We start from the raw sequence: 18,477 nt of genomic DNA, 5'->3' as shown, positions 1-18,477 counted from the left end.
CAATGTGGTGCCTCCCAGATGTTGTTGGACTGCAGCCATTTGCTGACCAATGCTTGCTGGGACCAATGGCAACAGCAGCCCACAACAACTGGCGGGAACCGAACTGGCTGCATCTTCTGCACTTCACCAGAAGCAAGACTGGAAAGGCCCCTTCACACATTTGTTGTGCCAAGGGGTCTTCTTCAGTGCAAAGTACTCACCCCAGGTGCTGCACGGCTTTCCTGGCCCTCTTCCAACCTGCACATGCTGAGCGTGGCCACACCTGCCTCAAGGAAAGCCCACCTGTTTCCCCTGCTGCCTATGTCCAGGGGGTGGACATTAGGGCGGAGCCTGGGGCAACAGCAGCATCTGGAGCAAGGCCAGCAGCATGTTCCTCTGGCCCCTTGCTCTGGTGGAGACCCCTTTGCACAGTTGACACATGAAGGGGGCTTAACGCAACACCCAAGGGAGCAGGGGCGAAAGGGGATTGTGCTGCCTCCTGCCCCCACCCCAACCCCCTTCCATGGGCAGGGCACAGCATCTTGCTCTTCTGCTGCCTCAGGCGGCTGCTTCATGCCGCCTAATGGGTGGGCCGGCTCTGATTCTTTGGCAATTTCTTCCTTCTCTAGAATCCCTGTTTTTACATCTGCGGCACAGAGCTGTGAAATACCACTCCAATGCGTGCCAGGAAATAGTCCGGGCTGTTTTATATCCCAGAGAGGCAGTTTGCCGAATGGCACCCTTTCTACTCCTGAGTTGTGAGAGGAAAAGTGGACTCCCTTGTGCTTTCTTGTTACACGCTGCAGAGAGAGGTGGTTACGCTACCGAGCACCGCAGGTGCGCCTTACTCCCGAGGAGACATGCATGGGGTGGCGCTGCAGGCGCCTGATCCTCTCAAAACATGACTCCAGGGTGCCGCATTCAACAAGCACACCCTCCTGCCCCTCAAATGGCCGTCTGCGGGAGTACTGCTGCACCTAGGTGCCGGAGCCCAGCGTCGGAACAAAGTGAACTGGGCCCCTTTGGGCGCGGCGGACTCCGGAAAGACACGAGGGACTTCGGCAGGGCGGTGGCGCAGGCGCAGTGGCTCGGCTGCTCCTCCCGACAGCTGGGCGCTTGCTGGTGCTGCTCTGCGTGATGGCTGTGGCGCGGGAGGCCGGCAAGAGGCTCGCCATCGAAGGGAACATTGGTAATGGGTCTGGGGAAGGGGCTCAGGAGGAGTTAGGGGGTATTTTCTTCCATTTTACGTAGGCAGGGCCACCCTGCGACTTGGAAGCGCCTGTCCAGCCGGAGGTGGCGGGGGGGGGGGTAGAGAGAGAGAGGGAGGAGCTCTGCACTTGCTTAGAGGCAGCCTTATTATTGCCTTGGATGCACCAGGGCTCGGGTCCTTGCACGGTTCCAGGATATATGCATTAGTTAGGAGTAATGTTCTGCCCCATTCCACGTGCTGCAGCAGTTGGGGAAGACACGCAGTCTCAGGCTTTGGCGAGCCTCCAGGGAAGATCTTGGTTGGGTGGTGATTTATGTATTTACTATGCTGCTTTTCATTCAGATGAATAGCAGGCAGTTAGAAACAGTAAATAACTAGAACATAATAGAACATTCCAAACTCAACACAAATCATATAGAACAGATAACAAATCACAAGTACAGTAAAACAATTACAATCCATAGAACACCATCAACTGAAAAATAGGCTAAACAGCAAATGCCATATCACAGAATTCACAAAGTACTACAGCTGTCATGCTAAAAGCATGAACTGGTGTTCAGAAATGAATGGAACTTGGTTGTTGTTGTTGTTGTTGTTACAAGAGCGCTGTTGGGTTGGGTGGTATTATTATGGCCCATAATATGCAGAAGGGGAGTGGGGCCAGGGTGAGGTGTCAAGTGGGTCACATGCACACCATATGTTTGAAGCACATGGCTTTCGAATCCTGGGAACTCTGGTCAGTTAACAGTGCTGGGAATTGTAGCTCTTTGAGGAGCAAACTACAGGTCCCAGGATTCTTTATGCAATGAAGCTGGTTGTTGGACGATTCAGGACAGAGAAAAGAATGTCCTCCATGCAGCACATAGTTTAACTATGGAACTCGCTTCCACAGGAGGCAGCAGTGGTCACCAACTAGGACGTGGCTTTAGAACAGGATTGGACAAATTCATGGAGGAGAGAGTTGTTGATGGCTGCTAGCCTCCACAGTCAGACACAGTAGTGCCTCTGAACACCAGCTTCTGGAAACCACAGGAGAGGAAAGTGCTCTGTTGCTTGAATTCTGTTTGCAGGCCTCACAAGCACCTGGCTGGCCCCTGTAAGAATAGAATGCTGGACCAGATTGGTTTGTGGCCTCATCCAGCAGGCTCTTCTTCTTATGTTCTTATTTTGTTTATTTCATAAAATTTATATACCGCTTGACTGAAAACCTCACACACCCTCAGAGCTGTTTGCCGAAATGATTCTTAGGGGGAAGCCATGTGCTCCAAGTGTGTGGTGTGAATGTTACATCCCATCTCCACGGCTCATTCTCTGCACAGCTTAAGCAGAACGAGGTTCCTTTTCCTTTTGCTGATATTTGGAAACACTGTATAAGGAGGAATGTTGGCTAATGGGCATGCGTGCTTTTTGCTCCCCCAGCAGTGGGAAAGTCAACGTTTGTGAGAGTGCTCAGAAAAGCCTTTCCAGAATGGTCCATGACCTCGGAGCCAGTGTCCAAGTGGCAGAAAGTTGAAGCTGCTGGTCCCCACCAGGTAAGGGTCCAGATGTAAAACTTGTTAGGTCTGTAAGGAACTGAGCTGTTTTGGTTCAGAATCTTGTATTCAATCAACTGGCACTGGTAGGTTTGCAGGCCTGGGAGTTCTTCTTCAGTACAAGAATTTTGAGCAAAGGGGAAACTTGCCTTCTTACCAACATAATCATTCAGATAACATAACCATTCACTCTCATGCAACTTCCTTTGGCAACAAAGAGTAGTCACCCTCTTTGTGCTAAAGCAGGCTTCCTCAAACTCAGCCCTCTAGATGTTTTGAAACTACAATTCCCATCAACTCTGACCACTGGTCATGGGAGCTGTAGGCCAAAAACATTAGGAGGGTCAAGTTTGAGGAAGCCTGTGCTAAAGGTTATAAGAACTTCAGTAGAGCCTGCCAGATCAGGCCAATGGCCCATTGAGTCCAGCATCCTGTTCTCACTGTGGGCAAGCAGATGCCTGTGGGAAATGACTACAAGAGCAGCACTCTCTCCTCCCGTGGTTTCCAGGAGCTGGTGTTCAGAAGCGTTGCTGCCTCCGACTGCAGGCAGAGCACTGCCATCCTGGTTTATAGCCATCAATAGCCTTATCTTTCCTGAATCTTCCAACATTTGGCTCCCCTGAATGCCTACGAATTCTAGTGTTCTGAGAGAGGTAGAAAAATGTTAATCTATCCACTTTCTCCACACCATGCATGATTTTATAAAGTTCAAAAAAACTTCTACAAAGATCTTTAAAGACTCCACCCACCCCCTGTGCTGTTCCTTATGTGCTGTGCTTCCATTTATCCCAGAAGAGTACTTTATTACGGCCATAGGCCCATATCAAGATATCAACACAAAACAATGTACATCGTACAACAGAACAAAACAAAACAAAAGTAAACAAAATAAATTCCATTCATAAAAATCCTATCCCTATAAATATTATAAAATTACAATTACAAGGTAAAAAATATCACTTAGATCATCTGGCCACCACTATAAATCAAACATTAGGGCAAAAAATAAATAATCATAAAGTAACCCATTTTTCCTCTTGTAGGATAGAACTGCAATCAGGTATCTAGCTACAAGGAGTGATCTACTTGGCTCATTATCCTGTAACAGATATGTTAACTGGGATTCCGAAGTCTTATCCAAAGTTTCAGATATTAAGGGGGATAAAAATCTGGTCCGAGGGACCATGTGCAAGGGGCAACAGAATAATATATGATGGAGGGATTCTATGGATCTGTTGTCACATGCACACAGAACTGAACTCTGGCCTTTCGAGAACCTATTATTCACAACATTGCAAGGAAAGACATTAAATCTTGCCTTAATAAAGGCAAACCTATGGGCCGCGACTGATAGGGATGTCAAATAAGATGGAATCTGCGGGGAGGGCACTATGCCGAGGTTTGATGGTGAACAGGTACCACTTCCCATTATGACATTTTGCTGGAGGTCCATCTCCTCTAGTTTTTGTTTGAGGGTTCTTTTAGCTGTGGCAAGGTCTAGTTTCAACAAGTCCGAAGGGGACAGTCCATAGGACACAGTTTTAGTATGGATCGTTTTTGCCCAGGGACTAGGAAACTCGTCTCGCCAAAGACATTGAATCAAATAACGATTCGGAAGCCTGTACCACTTATCCCAACTTGCTGGCTGGGGCTGATAGGAGCACCAAGTGGGAGAAGGTTGAGCTGGAGGGAGGCAAAGAGAAGAGGAACCTTGCAATATCTTCACATGGCACAGGTTCACAGGCCCTGCTGTGGCGTCCCCCCAGAAAACACACTCTTTGTTTTGTGGTTCCTGTTCCATTGGGTTCTTAAATGTGTGTCTCTTAAATTATTCCTTGTCACAGGCCTCTCCATCTCAAAGCTTTGCAAACCTGCTTCAAATGATGTATCAGGAGCCCTCGCGGTGGTCCTACACATTCCAGATTTACTCATGTCTGAGTCGGCTGAAGGCCCAGCTGGAGCCCCTGTCTGTGAAGCCCCTGAAGATGTGGGACCACGTGCGGGTTTTTGAGAGATCTATATATAGTGATAGGTATGGTGCCACAATCCTGTTCCTGAAGTTGGCAGCAGCAGCAGCAACAGTGAGATGGGGCCACATGCCAAGAGAAGTGGGGAGATGTTTACCTTTTGAAATGTTCTCAAGTATTCAGTGCCCCATCTCCATGTGCAGAGTGCTCTGCAGTTTCTTCCCACACTTTCAGTGTTGCTGAATGTCCTTGCAGTTCTTTTCAGCTTAAATCTGGAGAAACTAAGGACAGTGCCCTCTTAGCAAGGAAAGCTTTGCCACTCCTTCCATTGGAGCCTCTTCCCCACGAGAAAGAGGAAAACCTTCCATTTTGTAATGATGAATGGATGCCAATTGCAAATACAATATTTGGGAAGCTTGGCAGTTTCGCATTTATCTCTGACTTGCATGTTCTTCTTCCTGTGTTTGTTGCTCTGCGGGTGGTTTAACTGCATGGTTCTTCCCCAGGTACGTCTTTGCCAAAAACCTGTTTGAGATTGGCCACCTGGCAGAGATTGAGTGGGCAATTTACCAGGACTGGCACACTTTTCTCCAACAAGCATTCAGGGACCAGCTTGACATCCATGGCTTCCTTTATCTACAGGCACCCCCAGAGGTAACTGAAAACTACTGTTATATTTATTAGTCACTTCGCCACCTCCCACCCTCAAAAGTGAAAGTCAAAGTGATTTACAAAAATGAAGATTGAAAGCAAGTGGTCCACTCATGTAGGAGACTGCCTGCTATATCTTTGTCTGGGTCATTGCTCTGGCTGTCTTACCTTCTACTCAGCTGAAGGCAGGTAAATCGGCATGCTTGTTGCATTGGATGTGAATGGATCCTTCAAAGTTGGCGCCCTGGGTGCACCTTCACCCAGTCAGGAAGCCCTTGGCGCTGGATCTCAGTGTCCGGGCTGAACGATGGGGGGGGGGGAACACTCCTTCAGGACCGAGGCCATTTAGGGCTTTAAAGGTCAGCACCAACACTTTGAATTGTGCTTGGAAACGTACTGGGAGCCAATGTAGATCTCTCAGGACCGGTGTTACCGTGTTTCCTTTATTTTAAGACGTAGTCATAAAATAAGCCATAGCAGGCTTTTAAAGCATTTGTGAAATATGAGACACCCCCTGAAAATAAGCCATACCTCCGCGCTGCACAGAGCGAGCGCCCAGCCAGCCAGCGGGACCCAGCATGCCGGCCGCAGCAGGAGAAGGAGGACATCTGCCGAGTCAGCGCCTGGAACTGCGCCGCAGCGCTGCGCGGAAGGAGAGCGCTGAGCCAGTAACAGCAATGCCGGCCACGGCAGGAGGACCCAGCAGCAGCGCCGTCCTTGTCCTGCTGCTGCTGCTGTTGCTGCGGAGCCAGGTGGAGGCGAGGCCGCTGCTCGCCCCTGGGGGCCACGGAGGAGGCTGGGTGGGGACAGCCAGAGCCCACCCAGGCAGCAGCAGGAGGACGAGGACGGCGCTGCTGCTGGCCGCGGTAGGAGGAGACAGGCACCCGAAACCGGCGCTGCTGCAGCCCCGACAAAGCACACAGCAGCGCCGCTCGCCCCGAGGCAGCAGGACCCAGCAGCAGCGCCATCCTCATCCTCCCGCTGCTGCTGCTGCTGCCGGGTCAAGCGGAGGCAAGGCCGCTGCTCGCCCCTGGGGGCCACAGAGGAGGCTGGGTGGGGACAGCCGGAGCCCAGCCGGGCAGCAGCGGGAGGACGAGGATGGCGCTGCTGCTGGGTCCTGTTGCCTCGGAGCGAGTGGCGCTGCTGCGTGCTTTGTCGGGGCTGCAGCAGCCACCAGTTCCGGGCACCTGCCTCCTCCCGAAAAGGAATGGCCCACGGCGTCACGTGACGACGTGCGGACGGGCCCGAGCCTCTGATAAAGTCGGAAGCTGGGATGGTTCTGGACCTGGGAGTTCGTGCTCACGCCCCACCTCGGCAGTGTTGTGGGGAGGGTCTCTGGGTTGGCTGGGCGGGGGAGTTGGGCATGGTGGCCCCAGGAGGAGCGCAGGCAGCTCTGTGCGCACTCCTGGCTCTGACCACGCTCGCTGGGCACGTAGCCAACGAAAAGGTATGCGATGTCCGTTCCCGTGGTGGTCATGCTCCCTCTCCCTCCACTGAGTCCTCCGGCTTCCTTTCCAGTCCCAGGATATCTCTGCATCTATGAGGGAGTGGCAGCGGAAGCCCCACTTTCTGGATGGTTATGTACAAAAAAGAGCTTATGTTCAAAAGGCCAGAGCTTGTCAAATCCATACATTTAGGGAATAAGGCGCCTCCGCTTCCCCACCACCACCACCACCCACAATGCTGGGGCTGTCAATCGCACCCAAAGGGACCGGCTCCAAAGTTCCAAATGTAAATTGCTTAATAAAAAATACCCCCCCCCAAAAATAAGCCATAGGCTTATTTTTTTGAGTAAAATAAATATAAGATGGTGCATAGGGGAAACACGTATATGGTCCCGGCGGCCGCTCCCAGTCACCAATCTGGCTGCCGCATTCTGGATTAATTGCAGTTTCTGGGTCACCTTTGGATCAGGTTTGCAAGCCAGCTGTTTGCTCCATTGGGTATGAGAGTGAAGTGTGTCTCTCTGGCAGAACAGGAGGTGTGGGGCTCTGGCGTTCATTGCACTGGCCAATGAATTTCCCGTTCCCTCCTTTCAGATCTGCATGGAAAGATTGCGCCAAAGAGGGAGGCCTGAAGAGAAGGACGTCCAGCTGCGCTACCTGGAGCAGCTTCACACTCAACACGAACATTGGCTCGTGGAGAAAATCACAGAGTGAGTCACAGGCGGAGCAGCAGAGAGCTGGCTTCATTGGGAAGGCAGTTGTGGCTCTGCAGGCAGTGTCTGCTCTCTGCGCTTGAGCCTCTTCTTTTTGATCCCACACGGTTGTGTCAAGTGGCAGGTGTATGTTGGTGCCAGAGCACCTGCTTGATCCCACACTGAAGAGTGGAGCCTGGAGCCAAGCCACAGTTCCCGTCACCTGGAGATGAGGATGACGATTTACCTTCTTTCCTTCAAGGAACTCAAGGCGATGTATGTGGTCCTCTCGTTCCCTGTTTTATTCTCACAGCAACTCTGTGAAGTGGGTTAGGCTCCAAGACAGTGACTGGCCCAAGGTTTCTGAGTGAGGATTTGAATCCAGGTCTCCCAGGTCCTTGTCCAACACCTTAACTGCTAAACATTACTGCCACTGGGCTATGATGCTGAACAGCAAGGAACCAGGAAGTCATGGTAACACAGAAATGGGTGGGCTAGAGACCACAAAGTGCAGGAGGGCAGCTGTGTACAGACAGGTGCTGTGTCCTGAGCTGTGCACAACTCTGGGCCCAAAATAAGATATGTGACAGGCAACGTTTGGATCCTTAATGACCAGTCTCTTGCTCACCAGACACATTTAGTGGGCTCTGGATTACTCTAGGGCAGCTTTCCCAACAGTAAGTCAGGCCTGATCCAGATTACTCTTTTGTGATTCATTTGGGCATCCTTACTGGCATAATTTTTATTCTTTCCCATTGTCACAGTTTACAGGCCACTACTGTGTTAGTTGCAGTGTTGTTGCAAACCAGAGAGACGCTGGAAGTTTCCGTTCTGCAGTGGGAGCGATGTGTGAAATCACAAGCTAGCTCAGCCTTCTTCAAGTTTGTGCCCTCCCCATGTTTTAAGCTGCAACTCCTATCAGCTCCAGCTAGCATGGCTCTGCTCCCATCAACTCTGGGGCACTGGCTGGGGCTGATGGGAGTTGAAGACCCAAATCTCTGGAGGGCACCAAGTTGGGAAAGACTGCTCTAGGGATTAAGTCATCATCATCCTTTATTTTTTATTCATTCCATTCCATTTATGAATGCTCCCTGTGGTGACTAAGAATAAAAACAAGTTTGTATGTTTAAAACAAGTTCAAATCCAATGCATGCACAGACTGGGATAGAAATCTCTACTGCACTTCTTTTAAACCTGCCAGATGTATGTTCTCATTCTGCATGCTTTATTCTGAACACATTACTGGGGTTTTCCAACTGTTATTTAGCAGGAAGAGAGGCAGGAAGGAATTATTGTTGCTTTACACCAGCAGTTAAGGCAACTGCAACTTCACTCTTCCACCAAAAAGCAGAAGAGACTGTAAAGGTGCCCAATGTTATCTTCCTTGCTGTTTAATCAGTAAACACATCTGACAGCCTTGCATATTGTGCTCACTTACAACTGAGCTTCTGGAATCCAGTGAGTCTTTGGGTGGTGTTGACTTCACTCAGCTGAGCTCTCTAGCTGCACAGAGCCTGTCTGTCAACTTCTGAACCTCGATCAGTGGAAGCAAAGGAGGTGAACTTCCATGCTTTGCCTTGGTCTTTCACCCCCAGTCCTCTTGCTCTCAACCTGTAGTTAGTCATGTGCATCTTAAAGAAGAAGTGTGTTTTCCAGTTCTACATTATTAGTTTTCAGAACCAAGCTTTTTGAAAGCTTACATCGTTGTATAGTACGGGGGAAAGCAGCAGAGTAACTGTCAAGCACAATCAGAACATGGGACTGTCTGACCTCCCCTTTACACTGCTTGTGAATTCTAATGATTTAATTCATTTTAAATGAAGCCCAATTCTATATCCCTACTTATTCATAAATGTGAGGCACCCCTCCTTTCTTATCCTGACATGTTTCTTCTGATGAGGATGCAGACACTTGCCCAAAACTCTGTCTCCCTCACTTGTGTCCCTCTTGATGTTGCATGTAATACTAAACAGTAGTCAGAAACAAACTATGGATTACTGTTAATTTGTGTCTTCATCCACCCAGTTCAAATTGCACTCACCCTTTGCCAAGCTGGGAGTAAACAAAACCACAGTGCTAGCTTAGCAGTTTGTGTGAACCAGCATTAGTAGTTTGCATCTTTCCAAAGGAACTGAGTAGTAAGTCAAGAACAAACCTTGACTTCTGCCCATGGTTTGTTTGGATTGCACACAACTCTAATCCAGCACTGTTGTTTGTTTCCTCCCAGTTGGCAAATGGATGAGCAGAGTGGGCGTGATTTGAGCAGCATGTATCGGCTTGCTAGCACATTCGTAGTAAGCTATAGTTTGTTTCTGACCATGACTTGCTGTTAGGTGCAAGCCAGGTCATTAACTAGCTTGTCCCATCCTTCCTCTGTAGCCTACAAACACACACCATTCCCTGTATCCTAAGTGAAGGCGAATAGAGAAAGCAGAGATTTGGCTTGCAGTGAGGAGGCCAGTGACCTGTGGTGTTGTGAGCCTCAGTGTTACCTTAGACAAAGAAGTTTGGGGCTGAAAGACGGAGGCAGAGCGTGGGTGCAGGGAGGCTAGATTGTTAAGTGAGCACATTGCAGAAAATGCTTACTGCTTACATGATGCAGAAATTAAGGTTGGTACCTTAAGTTACAATTTCTACATTTTGGGATGTACGTAATGGAATTAGTAAGTGCCTTAACAAACTTTTTAAATCTGAAGGTATAATGTATTTGGCTTTGTTTAAAGGAAATCCATTGAATTATATGAGTCATGGTGACGGTGCAAGGCAGCAAAATTTAGCTTCACTGTGGGTGTTTAATAGGCAACATATGCACTATGCTGTAAGATGTTGAAAGCTCGCTCTCTATGTGTGTGTAATAATCTTTAATCCTTGCATGAAGCTGCAAGAGAGGCTGTTTTTTAAAAATTATTGCTGGTTTTATTAACTTCACAGTGTGATCAACAGTTCAAGGAGCAGATTTGGTGTATAGTATAAGCCACTGTTATCTCCAGATTGCTCTGGGATGGCAATATGGTAAAGCTGAGACAGGGGATTACAACAGGGACAGGAATTTTTGGGCCCATAGAGAGAATGTGCCTCTCTGTCTGACCCTTGGAACATTCCCCAGGCCACGTCCCTCACTGACCCTGCTTCACACCCTTTTTTTGGCCTGGCTGGAATGTAGTATTGAACTCTTGATTGTCTGGATGGATGATGGAGGTGTGTGTGTGTGTGTGTGTGTGTGTGTGTGTAGAAACTACCCTACTGCACAAGGGTAAAATTTCCATTCATTCTTCTGTCACCAGTATGTGACCCCCCCCCAGAAGATTGCCTAGAAGGGAATGTGGCCCCTGGTCTGCAAAAAGTTCCCCTTGCTCTGGCTTTCAACAACCTTGGCATAATTATAGCACACTGAAGGGAATGAGGTGAATTAATGAGACAACTCAAAGTCAATGCAGATGAGGTCATTCAAGGAAGTGAGCTGAACTCCCCACTGTAACTGAAGCCACAATATTGATTGTGTAGTGAAAAGAGTTAAGGAAATAACATTCTTATTGCCCCCACAGGATTCATTCTGAAAACATAAGAAATGCTCCAGTCTTGCTGCTTGATGTCACAAAGGATTTTGAGGATGACACAAATGAACAAGGGAGGCTTATGTCCCAGGTAAGATTTCACTTCTGTGAAATGTGAAAGCTTTGGTATAATGCACAAAACTTGCATATTCTTCCATCAGATTAAAGTTGGCACCGTAAGCTACCAATTTGCCTTAACTGTGTGTCGCTTATTCCCTGGAACTAACATGGCAACAACTGAACAAGCAATTGTTTGGATTTTATTTGAAGATCTGTTTCCTCTTTTTGCAGGTGAAGACTTTTATAAAGACTCTCTCAGGGGAGGCTTTCCCTTCTGCGTCTGCCGCTGCCTCCTAGCCCAAGATCTTAAAGCAGGCTCCTCTGAGTGGATGGCCACCAAGAAGAGGCCAAGAGAAAGCACTCCTTGATGGTCAACTCCATTGGGAGTTAACAGCTCGGGCAGGTCAGAGGTGCTTGCAAGAATTAAAGGTCTCTCTGCACAGTATTTGCGGGGGAAAGAAGCCCTCTGGGCAGCAAAATCCCAACCTAATCTACAGATAGAAAGTAGAATTGCAACAGGGCAAAGATGTTGGGGGCAATTTCACTTGGGCTGGGTGAGCTCAGAAGTCAGGCAGAGTCCTGTGTTCACCCAAGTGAGAGATCAGTTTAATAGATTTAATGGATTTGGGCAGTGGGGCATCTACTTTTTTGTCGCTACTGGCTACCAGTGACTCCCTTGCCATGATTCTGGACCTGCTCCCTCCCCAACTTCTGCTGCTGCATTTTCTCAGGGTGTGGAGTCTCAAGTTGTTGAGTCTATATGTGCCCTCAGTTCCTGCTACTTACTGTGACGTGGAGTTACAGCAATAGACACCTTGGGCTCACTTCTGTAATATATTATTTTTAAGCACCCTGCACTTAGACACGCACTTGAGTTTCCTAGGTGCCATGGGACCGTCTAACAGTGCCCAGTTCCATTGTCTGTCCATCAATAGCCTCCCCCTTGGAGAAGAGAGATTGGAAATTGATTGACACTGAAACAGTTCCGGGACCAACCAAGGAATCTGGAAGGTTCAGAGTGTGAAGAATTGTGTACAATTCTGTACAATTGTGTTAGTGTCTGTATCTGGCAAAGATGAAAAAAAACAGACATGTACTTGAGCTTTTCAAGGGGCTGTTGTCTTTTCTGCTGCTTCCCACCCTCAGTGCAACTTTTACTTATGTGATGGAGGCCTCCTGGGCTATAGCATCTCTGTGCATGAAGGCCACTGCATGGTTGATGTCACACACAAATATAGCAACTGTATGTTGTTTTCAAGAATACTTTTCACCTTCTTTATCTGCCTTTATCACATTTCCATCAAATTTATCAAGTTTGTCCTACAACCATGGCCCTCTTCATTCATTGCTTGTGCAAAGGGGCAACATGGATACAAAGGTTTTTAATTTTTTGTAGATTTTCCTTCGGCACAAACATCTGCCAAGTTCCTTTAAAAAAATGGAATAAATGGGATGTCTATCTATGAGCAGTCCAGTTTAAAGTTTAAGATAACCCTGTGGTATAGTATCTTAAGATGCTAGAGGCGCACACATCACCATGAATTTTGCAGAGAGGATATGCCCAGTGCCTCTTTGTAGATAGTAAAGTTCACGAAGTTGACCTTGGGAAACTGGAATATGGATGTCCAAGTATTTCTGTCCATGTATGTTTCATCCTTTTCTCCTCAAGAAATAGTCCTGTTGTGTTTGATGTTACCTTTCCAAGCCTCAGTAAACCTATATATGCAAGTTCATCAGCAGTAGATGGAATGACATGTCACCCCCTTACTTTTTATACATAGCATTAAAATTCATGCATCAATTAAAAATAAGCTACAGTACAAAACACTTCCTTTTTAATGCAGTGCTTTTTACAATCAACCATTCATTAGCTTTCAATGATGGGCGTTGTCAACATTTAATTTATCTCCCTTCTAATGTATAAAATTATTGTATTTTTTTTAAGGCTGCTGTGTGTGATTATGGCCTGTGTCCAATGGTCTGTTGAAGTTCAGAGATTCTGTTTCCAAAGCTGCTTGCAGTATCCTCAGAAAGTTTTGGAGAAACCATTTCTGCCACTGGGCTATTGTCCTTATACAGTGGTACCTCGACATCTGAATGACTCAACTTACGAAGGTTTCGACTTATGAAGTCGACAACCTCGGAAGTCTTTTCATCATGCGCACGTTCTGCGCCTGCGCAGAAGCGCAAAATCGTGCTTCGCGCATGCGCAGAACGGGCGCTTCGACAACCGAAGACTTCGACTCACGAAGAGCGCCGCGGAACGGATCGTCTTCGTAAGTCGAGGTACCACTGTATGCTCAATTGCACTGGGGACATCAACATTTACTGCAGCTGAAGAAATGTGTATGGGGGGGGCAGCTGCTGGAGATCCCCTCCTCACAGTGTTCTTGAATGTTGGGTCTCTGGGTGTGGTTGGATTCTCAATTCCCATCATTCTCAGACAGCTTAGCCCAGTGGTCAGGGAGGAGTAGTCCAGAACACTTTTCTGTCCCTGTGCAAGGATATCATTAGCATGTTACAAAATCCTCTGGTTGCAGCCCTCTTTGTGTTGCGTCTATGTAAACCTGCAGTTGACCCTGAAGGACATGGGCAGAAGATGTACGTGCTTCTTGGAGTTGAATGGGAGCAACCACAGAAGTGGTGTCAGCCATGTAGACTCAAGCTCATCTTAAGCCAATTCTAAAAAGAACTGACTTCTGTGTTCCAGTCTTCTACTCATCTCAGCCTCCCTCATTAAGAGGAAGGCTGCTTCTGTACCACTATAATGTGCTTTTTAAAAGATTCAGTACGCTGATAAACCTTTCATTTGTAGATAACTGCATTCTTCTTGAATTTGTAAGATGCTACAGTTAAATCAAGGTCCGGATATATGGTTTTCCCAGTAGTGATATATGGAAGTGAGAGCTGGACCATAAAGAAGGCTGATCACCGAAGAATTGATGCTTTTGAATTATGGTGCTGGAGGAGACTCTTGAGAGTCCCATGGACTGCAAGAAGATCAAACCTATCCACTCTGAAGGAAATCAGCCCTGAGTGCTCCCTGGAAGGACAGATCGTGAAGCTGAGGCTCCAATACTTTGGCCACATCATGAGAAGAGAAGACTCCCTGGATAAGACCCTGATGTTGGGAAAGATTGAGGGCACTAGGAGAAGGGGACGACAGAGGGCGAGATGGTTGGACAGTGTTCTTGAAGCTACCAACATGAGTCTGACCAAACTGCGGGAGGCAGTGGAAGACAGGAGTGCCTGGCATGCTCTGGTCCATGGGGTCACGAAGAGTTGGACACGACTAAACAACAACAACAACAACAACAGTTAAATCAGTAAAATGAGTAACTTTAAAACACAGAGAATGGGAGTAAATAAAAGTTTGCCTTCTTCTCGTAACGCTAGAACTTGTAGACATCCAGTGAAGCTGGAAGATTCAGGACAGATTTTTAAAAGTCGTTCTTTACACACTAGGGAACCTGCTGCCACAGGAGTCATTGGAGTCAGCAATGCTTCTCAATGCCAGTTGCTCAGTCTAAGCCACAGGAGGGGAGAGGGCTGTATGCGCTCATGTGCTCCTTGTGGGTTCCCCTTCTGAGAACAGGATGCTAGATGATCCAGCAAGCTCTTCTGATGCTCTTAGTTCTTGTTATGCTGGTGACGGTGGTGGAGGGCAGGACTGGAAAAGCACCGTTTCATTTCATATTATATGGTATATAATATTTTTGCAAGGGAAAAGTGGTCATCATGCTGCAGTTCATGTGGCCACCAGTTTCTTGCTGCTGCAAAATACAGAGTGAGGACAGACTTAGGCTGGCTGGGCAGAGAGTGGGGACGGGCAGGAAACCTCCAAAGACACTGCTCTCTGAAGGGAAGGGGAGAGAACAGCCTTCGACAGCCCCCTTTTCCTTCAAACTTCTGGGGTTTGTGTACAGAGGGGCACTAGAAGGCATGCCCCCACCCCACAGCTGATAGGCAGCAGGGAATGTGCTGACAAATTCCCCACATCCCCCAGCTGCATTTCTCCTTCAGACCTCTGAGGTTAATTATATACAGTATACACAGACAGGTATCTTTTCCTGGGTTGCATCCAGTGTGGTGTTAAGTACAGTAACTTGTTCTATTAGTGCTTGTGTGATGGAAGTCCTCCACCCTTTGCACCCCCCTGATTTGTTCCAGAGTTCACTCCAATCTTCTGGAGCAGATTTAAGGAGGGTTTGGGGCACACACAGGGGCAGGAGAGAGGGAAACCTTTGTTGTGCTAATGCAGGCACCCCCAAACTGTGGCCCTCCAGATGTTTTGGCCTACAACTCCCATGATCCCTAGCTAACAGGACCAGTGGTCAGGGATGATGGGAATTGTAGTCCAAAACATCTGGAGGCCAAAGTCTGGGGATGCCTGTGCTAATGGAACAAGTACGTTGGGTGCAGTCCTTGGTCCAGCCAACTCAGTATTGTCTACACGGACTGGCAGTGACTCTCCAGAGGTTCAGACAAGGGGTCTTTCCCAGTCCTGCCTGTGGATGCTTGGGTTTGAACCCAGGGACCTCTGCAGGCAGAGCAAGTATTATTGAACTAAGGTCCTCTCTAGTTGTAAAGGTGTTTCTATAGTTAATATGAGGCATAGGAAAGTGATAGCAACAAACACTCTTTACATTGAAAAAAGGCAGTGGTTTCTATCTTGAGTAGATGTAAGAGTGGACTTTGCTCATAGCTCCCCCCCCCCGCCCTGTGCACTCCTGGATGTGGGCTTGCAAAATCTAGGTTTGCACATCAACATAGAAAGCTGCCTTGCACTGAATCGGACCATTGGTCCGTCTAGCTCATTATTGTCTACCCTGACTGGCAGTAGCTCTTGGGGTTTCAGACAGGGAGTCTCTCTTTCCCAGCTGTGGTTTATAGCAGTGATTGGGAACTTAAAAGAGGAGAGGAACGTGGCTTGCGAAAGCCTTGGGGAGCCCCCCACCTCGATTCCCTTGTCAGTCCCTGATCTTACTCTAATGTTAAAGGGAATGTGGGCTTGCAAGATCTGAGAGAATTGACCCTGAAATCTCTTGCCACTTTGAGATTGGGGTGCATCATGCAAGAATATGCTCCCTCCAAGTTCAGAGGTGGATGCCTCTGAATACTGTTCCTGAGGACCATGTGCAGGGAGGGTGACCATGCACACCGATCTTGTTCATGCACTTACCAAAGGCACCTAAAGGTTGGTGGCTGTGGAAACAAAACTCTGGGCTTGATGGGCCTCTGGTCTGATCCCAAAGGTGTCCTCCTCTGCCATTTCCCTGTTGCTGTCTCCGAAGAGCTGCTAACCAGCCAGGTATTTCGTTTTGTTTCTCCTCTAGCCCCTCATGTCATGTGCATCCAGCAGTTCTGACTTAAAAATAACACTTTTGACTGTCGCTGAAAGAGTTCCCTGCTTTCTGGCCCAATGGCTTTTGAGTGTGTGCAGCCTGTTCTCTAAAGCAGGGGTGAGAATCTGGATCCTGCCAACAGGAGTAGAACCTTCTTGCTCTTGCTCTCCCCCTCTGTTCCTCTCTCTTTCTCCCAGCCGCCCCCCTCACACACAAACAAATACACCAAGCCAAGTTTGACAGGTGGGTGGGACTCTCCACATACCAATCACCTGATGTCACAGTGATGGCTGCTGGCCAGTTTCTGTCCACACAGTTGGAAAGCAAATGGTGCAGGCTAAGGCACAAGCATGTGTGAGTGTGGTGTAGTGGTTAGAATGTTGCACTAGGGCCAGGGAGACCAGGGTTCAAATCCCCACTCAGTCCTGAAGCTCACTGGGTGACCATGGGCTAGTAACGCGCTTTCAGCCTAGCCTACCTCACAGGGTTGTTGTGAGGATGAAATGGGGAGGAGGAGAGATATGTTTGCCACCTTGAACTCTTTGGGGGAAAGGTGGGATAGAAATGTAACAAATTAACAGCAAATAAGTGTTGATGGCCAGCTGAGTTTAAAGTATTTACTGTTGTTGTTGGCACTTATCTGCCTTGGGAGACAATGGAGTACCTTCCTAATTTAGTTAAAAGGATAGCACAGAGCCCTGCAGAACACGACAAGTTCACAGCACTCTGGAATAAGATGCCAGTGAAGGGGAAATGCCTTTTAAAAACCTGCCTCTCGATTTTGGCGATGCAGTATGTACATAGACTGACTCTAAAACCGCTTTGCTGGGGAAATAACTATTTGAATTCGGTGGAGTTTCACTGGTCTGGTAAATGCATTTTAAAAGTTCAAAGCTGTGGCTGCACACTAGGCGGTGCTTTATTTCAAACTCACTTTCCGGACACTAGAGTTTAATTAAGTGCTTCAGCTCAAGAGCCTAACAGACTCTGGAAGAACACAGCTCTGTCCCAGCATGGGAGTGAAGCGCTGCTAGTCTGGGAGATGTCTTGGAGTCAAATGTTTTTTCCTACCCAGATCGGTGTGATAAATTAAATATTTTTGGTTGACTGCTGTCCACATGGTTAATCTGAAAGCAAGGAGGCTCATGCTCAGAGGAGCTGGTGTTCAGACCAGGAGAAGCTGGCTGCTCCTTTACATTGAGGGTTTTTTAAAAATTATTTTTACAATCTGGAGGCTGCTATGCATACTATTTGTTTAACGAATTAAGAATCCCTCCCCACAAAACATCCCAAAGTGAATAACAACAAAAAATAATAAAAATGCCAATAAAAACTTCAACACTTAAAAAAAATAATGTGTAACTGGTACATAAAGAACTGAAGTGTTTTATTGTTGGCAGCCTGTCAAGTTATAGCAAGTTATAACATAAGAATTAAGGGGGAATCAGCAAGTTCCAAAGGTGTGTCCGACCTAATGCCTTGATGGGAAAGCTGACCAAAGAGCTGAAAGCACCGAAAGGGCATCCAGGTGGTATTGGTTTTGTTGCTGGTGACTTTTGCTTTATAAAGGTAAAGGTAAAGGACCCCTGACAGTTAAGTCCAGTCACGAACGACTCTGGGGTTGTGGTGCTCATCTCGCTTTACAGGCCGAGGGAGCCGACGTTTGTCCACTGTTTTTCCAGGTCATGTGGCCAGCATGACTAAGCCGCTTCTGACGAAACCAGAGCAGCGCACGGAAACGCCGTTTACCTTCCTGCCGGAGTGGTACCTATTTATCTGCTTGCACTTTTTGGCGTGCTTTCGAACTGCTAGCTTGGCAGGAGCTGGGACTGAGCAACGGAAGCTCACCCCGTCATGGGGATTTGAACTGCTGACTTTCTGATTGGCAAGCCCTAGGCTCAGTGGTTTAGACCATAGCTAAAGCATCCCTGAAATATGACCATCTAAGCTCTGCTTTAAAAAATCTCCAGTAGGGAGTCCATCACATCCCAGTATTGTGTCAGAATTTACTTTCCTATGATTTAAATCCATTGGTTTGG

General features: G+C 47.8%; 1 protein-coding gene across 1 annotated transcript; it reads left to right on the top strand.

Annotated features, from left to right (window-relative positions):
- The first annotated feature begins 695 nt into the window (after positions 1-695).
- Positions 696-12,920, top strand: DGUOK (deoxyguanosine kinase). The gene is made up of 7 exons (XM_035121075.3): positions 696-1,168; positions 2,612-2,724; positions 4,569-4,756; positions 5,198-5,345; positions 7,382-7,497; positions 11,025-11,124; positions 11,325-12,920. The coding sequence occupies exons 1-7, from the start codon at positions 1,117-1,119 to the stop codon at positions 11,388-11,390; spliced, it is 783 nt and encodes a 260-aa protein (XP_034976966.3). The 5' UTR covers positions 696-1,116; the 3' UTR covers positions 11,391-12,920.
- Positions 12,921-18,477: the final 5,557 nt, after the last annotated feature.

The sequence above is a fragment of the Zootoca vivipara genome, chromosome 6 (genome assembly GCF_965207765.1).
Source record: "Zootoca vivipara chromosome 6, rZooViv2.hap1.1, whole genome shotgun sequence".
Taxonomy (NCBI): Eukaryota; Metazoa; Chordata; class Lepidosauria; order Squamata; family Lacertidae; genus Zootoca; species Zootoca vivipara.
This window is presented reverse-complemented; position numbering and strand designations above follow the sequence as displayed.

Bases quoted from the DNA above. Each gene is read 5' to 3' on its own strand.
- DGUOK (XM_035121075.3), top strand. From the start codon at position 1,117: ATGGCTGTGGCGCGGGAGGCCGGCAAGAGGCTCGCCATCGAAGGGAAC. The intron at 4,757-5,197 runs GTATGGTGCCAC...GTTCTTCCCCAG, and splicing joins AGATCTATATATAGTGATAG to GTACGTCTTTGCCAAAAACC. The intron at 5,346-7,381 runs GTAACTGAAAAC...CCCTCCTTTCAG, and splicing joins ATCTACAGGCACCCCCAGAG to ATCTGCATGGAAAGATTGCG.